This window comes from Haliaeetus leucocephalus, unplaced genomic scaffold (genome assembly GCF_000737465.1).
Source record: "Haliaeetus leucocephalus isolate CR32 unplaced genomic scaffold, Haliaeetus_leucocephalus-4.0 Scaffold110, whole genome shotgun sequence".
Lineage (NCBI taxonomy): Eukaryota > Metazoa > Chordata > Aves > Accipitriformes > Accipitridae > Haliaeetus > Haliaeetus leucocephalus.
Window position 1 is genome coordinate 1521978 of NW_010972546.1, and position 7453 is coordinate 1529430.

At 44.6% G+C, this 7453-nt stretch overlaps 1 protein-coding gene across 1 annotated transcript; it reads right to left on the bottom strand.

Moving 5' to 3' along the window:
- Positions 1-708: 708 nt before the first annotated feature.
- On the bottom strand, positions 709-7290 carry CWC25 (CWC25 spliceosome-associated protein homolog (S. cerevisiae); the record flags this gene model as incomplete). Its single annotated transcript, XM_010585691.1, has 9 exons — positions 709-1511; positions 2778-2939; positions 3536-3622; positions 4190-4380; positions 4872-4941; positions 5183-5310; positions 5840-5909; positions 6620-6856; positions 7076-7290. Coding segments are annotated over 9 exons (1275 nt in total), but the record flags the coding sequence as incomplete, so codon positions are not given.
- Between the last annotated feature and the right edge of the window lie 163 nt (positions 7291-7453).

Sequence of the window (7453 nt, forward strand, 5' to 3'; positions counted from 1 at the left end):
CCCCGCCCCCGCGGTGGTTCGCTCCACCGCTGAGGAGGAGCCGCCACGGCCGGCCGAGCCCGCTCCGGCCCCGCTCTGAGGAGGCGCCAAGATGGCGGAGGGCTGAGGAGGTGGGGAGCGGGAGGTACCATGTCCAGGGCGAGGAGGGGGAGCCGCGGATGCGAAGGAGTGGGAGCGCGGCGCCGGCCGCTGGCTCGCTCCGACTCAAGCTGCGGCAGGAACGGGGAAGAACCGCTGCGCGGTTTGGGCTGAGAGAGGGAACGACGGAAAGGGTTCTACGGAAGAAGAGGGAGAAGGGAAAGAAGGCGTCCTTCCCTCCTCCTCTTCCCGGAGATGGTCTCGCCCGGTTGGCGTGACGTACCCGCCCCCGCCACGCCCCGCTCTGAACGGGCCAATAAGCAGCGAGGCGCCTGGAATTATGAATGGGCTGCTAGACACGTCACTGGCCGCCGTTTAAAGGGCGAGGAGAGAGGCCGGGGCTGGAGCCCACCCGGGTCCCGGCGGCAGCGGGGCCGGGTCCTGCGGCGAGTCAGGATAAACCCGAGAAGGGACCGCTACTGCCAGCTACGGCCCCCCGGGCCCCCCCAAAACATTCTCTCTAACAGGGAAGTTTGCCCCTGCCCCCCCAAAAAAGCCACAAAGAACATTTTAAAATGACAGTAAAGTTTCTTAATGTTAAAAAAAAAAATCTACACTGCTGTACATATACACATTACTTACATTACAAAATCCCAGAGAAATATTTGCTGTATCAGCTATGCTCTGCTCACTTTTCCTTTCCCTTCGGAGCAGCTTCCTTTGGGTGAGACACCATTCAAATCTGTGAGCAACCAAATAACGGGCTACAGAGATTTTGCAGACTCGTCTAACGCCACCCTCCAAACCCACACCTGGTGACAGTATCGAACAGGATTTTGTCCGTTACTCATGTAGCTTTATCAAATTCCATGAAACTAACTCACATATGAATTTGTTCAGCTTCGATTTTTAAGGACTAACAAAAATAGGTCTTTTGCTCCATCATATAAAGAGCTCGGACAATCTGCCCAATGTAGAAAGCAGTTACCACCTGGCATAATTTGGTAATAACAATATACAAAAATGACACCGGTCAAGGTGGAGAGAGAAGGAAGAGATCTGGCAATCCATTAAAAATAGAATACAAAGGCTCACAAGTTCTCCAGCAAAGGTTTGCTTGCAAGGTCATACTCATTACAAATGTGTTCACAATGCCAGAAGTCCAGAACACGCTGTGGGCTGCAGCACAGAAATCCAGTGCCTCTTTGGGAGATGGTAACTGTTCCTGTAGAGAGCAGCAAGTCTGTGCTGGAGGCCTCTCACCTTTGGGAATAAGCATCCATTTAACTTCTGCACAGGAGCAGAGGAAGGACAAGTTTCATCTCTGCATAAAGTTTTTTTCCAAGGCAGCGGGAGTCCTCTGAAGGGAGTGGATATTGCGTTTCACCCGATCTTCTAGGGTGGAAGTAGATGCACTCTCTAGTTTTAAGCGACTGCAGAAAATTGAACCAAAGAAAGATATTAGAATCTCTTTCCAAACATTAGACCATTTCTAGCAGGTTTCACCACCCTCAAGTCATCTACCTGAATTAATCTAACAGAGAAAACAGCAAATTATTTCCTACTAAAGTCTGCAATGAAAGAACTGAACACCTTTTAGTTTGGCTTGTAACAGATTCAATGCCTTATTTAAGGTCAGTGCTCAGAAATAAATTTTCAGTAGCTCTCAAGTCTCCTCCATCTTCCAAATATAACTAATCGTTAATTACAAATGCATCCGTCACAGGGGACTTGGTTGCTTTCTGTGAAGCAAACGAGGGAAAAGCAATGTGTTCCTGAACTGAGGGCAGCGGTCCTCTGGGAGCCCGAATGCCAGAGCTCATGCTGTAAATGACTACGATAGCTACAGGAGAGAGAAGGGATCCTTGTGGCCACTCACTTTCTTTTACTACTTCAGATCACACTGCTGTGCCTTTCTGAGTGATCTCCTCGTGCTCATCTCCCTCTTCAAACAACATGCTAATAAACACAGTTTGTTAGCTCAACCAGTTGCTTCTGCACAGGGAACACACAAAATTCTCTCTCCACAAGAGAGTTTCCTCGTGGAGAAAATCTATCGTGATTTTAAGCCACCATTATGTGATCCCAGCTCTAGGCAGCTTCAGGAATTAAGTATACATTCTCCTCTGATTAATTTATAGAGCCTGAAGAATACTATGCTGCAGCAACTCCAAAATACATAACACTGCCATGGGATCTTTCTTACATACCACTGCACTTTCTGGAAGGCCTTGCGCCACTCCAATTTCCTTTGCCTGCCATGTGCACAAGAGACAGTAAGTTACCACCTGTGTTTAGAAATGGTCTTATTTCTTGTTGAGCACAGGTTTCAGTCCCACAAGCTCTTGGCACACAGACTCCCAGTGGACTTGCAGGCCTAAAACTGTTGCAAGCTCCTAAAACCAGAGAACTTTAATATCTGCATGTAAAACGCTACTAGACATATCTACAGCTTGGCAAAAAATAACTCATTACTGATTTCTGAGTCTGACCAAGGCCATCATAGAAATAATAATCTTTTGGGTTAAGAACAGAATTTGGAAACAGTAGATCTCACTAGTTCTACTGTAAAACACAGCAGAGATGGATCTTGTACCATCGTCTGAAACATCTCAAAAAGTTGAGGCCATCACTCGCTTCTCAGAAGCGGTGGCCTGTATTTCCCTTGAATAAAAAAGCAGATAATAAAAGACACTCACTTGAAGAACTTCCCATCTCGGGAGTCAAGTTTCTCCAGTTCTCGCTCCAGCTCCTCCTCCTTTCGGTGTTTCCTGAGGTTGTTTGCTCTCTCTTCTTCCCGCCACTTGGCATTTTCCATCATTTCCTGGCGTTTACGCTCTAGTTCCTCTGGAGAGATCCTTCTATTCGTGTAGAAAACACCACTGCTGTGAATCAATAGCACGCTGGGCCCACCCCCCTCTTGCTTTCCATTCTTTAAGATGATTTACAACCCCCAAAATTAGGGGTGTTTAATGTGTTTTTTTTCTTTGGCAGCCAATCAGCAAAGCTTGTAAGTACATGTCTAAATGTTCTGCTTTACCACGCCCCTAGCAAGAGTCTGTTTTCTCCCTCTTTTCAGCCTTCTTGTTTTTAATTGACTGGTAAGATGATGCTGTCAAGGTCATATTTTCCTGATGACAGTGAAACAGAATGCTTCTAATTAACAGTCCATGGGACAAAGAGTGACTTCACATTACTGCCTTGCACAGTGATGCAAGACGCATGGAGAACCAGCAACCACGTGAATTGGTTTGGGAAGCTGTCCAAGGTGTTAGCTAACAATCAAGCTCAAGAGCATCAAACCCAGCACTTTAGGACTCTCCGTCTGACTTTCTGGATATTCGATCCAATCTATTTTAGTTAACAGAATAAAATTTGGTTCACAGATTATACCCAGCTGTTTCACAATCACCTGGGCAACTTCCATCCAAAAGCACAGGGACAAGATCTTGCTTACCTTGTGTAACCTGGAGTATGCTGCCGTCGATAGCTCTTTTTAGGGGAAGGGCTTCTAGCTCTTCCTTTCTCATCCCGACTGCTATGTCTGTAACCCAGAAATACCCTCATTTTAGTACAGATGAACATAGATCATCACACCTCTAAATTTTCCCCAGATTTTCTGTATACATTCTGAAACCAAGACATCTCACATAACTGCAGGACTGTTACCTGTCCACTTTGAAAAGAAATTCTGACGACTCCTAATTACTATAAATTTCTATCTATTTTTACTCAGTTAATTATTTAATCAGCAAACAATAAATACCCAGTACCTGATTTTATCAGTGTTTAGTAAAGATAATTCAACAATTATGAATAACTTTTAAAGAGAAACAATAGCCCAAATAAAACAATACCTAAAGGGTGTACCTAGAAAGAGGGTGTCCCAAGTGAAGAGTGCAATTGCAGACAGCATGTCCCCTCCACAAGCTAACCTGTGTGCTTTTGTACTCTTGCACAACTGCATAGCTCCTGCCTTTACATCCACAACTGAGAAATAATGTGGCCAGAACACTAAAGTGGTAGGAGACTGAATAAGAAGGATTTTGATTCTAGAGAACTCCCCCACCAGCAGCCCTAGGTTTACATTATCCAGGTTAGCCACACTCACTGTTTACTGTGTCTAGAAGGAGATCTTGACCCCCTGCATCCAAATTGTTCTGAATTCTTCTTGGTAGAGCGTCTCTGAGGAGAGCGGGACTGGCTCCTGGACCTGGAGCGATCCCGGTGCTTGTGGGGGGCCCTCTCCTGGCCGGCAGCTGGAGAGCTCCGAGACCTATGGCTCTGGTCAGAGTCTCTACCCTGGAATTCAAAAGTGTCTTTCAGGAGAGACCCCTTGTAGGAGCACAACGACAATGTAAGGCCACAGAGGAGACCTCGGACAAGGCTAAGTGCAGGAAGGAGTGTACACTGTGGTCTGTGTTCACTTATCTCACTTCCTAGGTTCTTATTAACACCTGTGTCTAAAAAGATTATTCCTGTATGATGTTCAGTAAACTAAACGGCCAAGATAGTCAAGCAGAGTATTTGAACAGATGGGTAATTCAGTTAAGAGAAACTAAATAAAGCTTAACATGAATTCAGAGCAGACAAAAGTCCTACCAGGATCTGAACAACTTTAGTTTCAATGCTTAGATGGCTCCAAATTGAGTATGAACATTATTGTATCATGTCCCCTTCATAATCCTCTTCTAGCTGGTGAAACAGTCTTGCAACAAACTGCCAAAACTGTTGCTCTTCTCTAACTCAGGGCACTTGCTACTGAGAGAGCTGTGTGAAACACACGTACTTACTTGTAAACCATATCCTGGGACTTTGGAAGGAGCAGGTTTCCAGGAGGAACTGTTCATCCTCTTCTGAGACCTAAAGAGAAAACAGAATAGTACTTTTGAACAGATGAAATTCAAGAATACAATTTTTTTAACGTTAAAATGCCATAAAAATAATTTAATGATGCAAAAACCATCAAGTAACATATAAACATTAAGGCAAATTAAGAGCATTAATTAGAAAGATAAAACTCAGACAGGATTAGAAAAAGACAGGAAAAACAAACAATAAACCAGGAAACATGGTATTTTTACTACAAAACCTCAAAACATACTTATTTTTGCTTCGCTCCTCATCACTGCTGTCACTTTCACTGCTAGAACTGCGATGTCGATGTTTCTTGTGCTTCTTCTTCTTCTCTTTCTTCTTCTTCTTCTCTTTTTTGTCTAAACTGTTTTGCAGCTATAAAGCAAGACACCATTTCATTAGTAATAATTACTGTCTTTACATTTGGCGAGTCAGTATCACAAGGCAAAGTAATAGAGTTCTCTGTGGAAAGGCTCCTGAACAAAACCTAAACCATTTAACAAGGTCCTCTCTCAAAACTAAAGAGCTTAATAAAGTCTTCCCTAGTGTCAGTTTGGTATTAGTGCATGTCAAATTCTATGTCTGCAATCACTCTGTAGTACTAAATCAACAATTAATCACTAGCTAAAAAATAAAAATTAAAAAAATGCACACAAGCACACCAGAAGAGCAAGAAGAGTAAAATAACATTGAACTTGAAAGGAAGAGAAATTAATTCCTGCTGACAGACTGATACAGAACCTTGTTTATAGAAAGCTGAATTTATTCTGTTTTTCTGTGAAAGAGTCAGGAATCAGAACTCAGCTCCTTATCCTAAACAATACTAATTTTGACCTATGATCCTCGCCTTAGTTCAGTGTACTCTCTGCTTTGAGTCTGTAAAGGACCACTGAGATACACCTACCAATTCTTTGATCTTCTTCATTTTAACGGGATTATTCAAAACTTCTCTCTTCTTTTCCTCCTCCCTCTTTCTAAAGCAGAAAAAAAAAGTATTTTCAAACAACTGAAAATATCACATTCTCATGAAGGATACCAATCAAATGCAAGCTCTAAAAGTATATAAAGCAGGAAAACAGGCAAGTTTTGTACATTCAGCGAAACAGATCCAGCTAAAGAGGAGTCTGCCTTTTTCTTCTCCACTTAAGAGTGCAACTAGTAGGGTTAACAAATATTTGTTCCATTACCATCAATCTGCCTACAATGCTAATAAATGCCTGAACTCTCAGAGCAGACCAGATATATTCACACACACATAAAAGGGTAAGCTAAGCTGGTAGAGACAAATCAATGTGGAATAACAATCTTTGCATTTATATCTATTTACCAACTTACAGCTAGATGATCTATGAGATGATCATCAGCTCGTTCAGATGACGAAATCTCAAATTTGAAATCAAGTCAGCAAAATTATCCAGAAGCAGCAAATTGGCTCAAATACATGATTTGACCTTATGTTGCCATGTCTAGACCACACAACTAAAATCCTATCAGTCACATAAGTGGCTAGCGACCTCTCTGTGGCCAGAACTGCCACCTACAGCCCAGAGCTCTCAAACACGCAGACGTAGCTTTGAGGAACAGACACAACAGCAGTCTTTACAACGTAATTAAAACAGCTTTTGGCAAGTTGCTAATATTGATGCTTTGCCTCATCTACTGCTTTCAGCTCCACATTTAGTACCTTATCATGAAAAGCGGATCCTCACGGATTTTGTTTGCCATATCTAGGACAGAATTAGCACCCGTCTTGGCAAAAATGGAGCCTGGGAGAAGTCCTGTCTCATTGGAACAGCCTGCATCCTTGTCTTCTGTCTTCTCAAAGACATATTTGTCCACTGGGCGACCCATAAGATATTCTTCTCTGTTCACCATGCCTCCGGGACCCTGGTACATCCACTCCAACTTCTCTTCTCTTTTCCTATTGCAAACAAGAACATCTTGTTTTCCTTCTGATGGTTCTAAAGTTACATTTTAAGGCACTGGCTTATGAAGGTAAGTGGAAACTTTTTATCATCAGAGACATTAAACCGATGGCTCTCTCAGGGGCACCCTGCACCACCTCATCAGACAGTGCTTGCCCCCAGAGAATGGCCAGCGCTAGTTACCACCAGTCTGGGGGGCACCAGCACCAACTCACCTGACAGTGCCCATGTCTTCTGCGTATCGCTGCATCTCCTCACGTGCTCGCTCCTCCTGCAACTCCCGCTGCAGCTCCTCGATCTTCTTCCGCTCGGCTTCATGCTTCTGCTCGGCTTTCCACACCTTCTCCACATTGCGCAGGGTCTGCGGGTGCCAGCTCTTCTTCAGGTTCTGCAGGAGAAGGCGGGAGGGGGACACACCGGACCGGGACCGTTAAACAACCGGCCACCTTCCCTCGCCGGTGGGTGGCCACGGGGAAGGGCCCGCTCAGAGCCGGGCTGCCCGCAGACTTCCGACCCCCGGGTCCAGCCCCCAAGAACGGGACACGCTCGTTCCCACCCCCACCGAGACCCGCTGCCACCGAGACCCGCTGCCA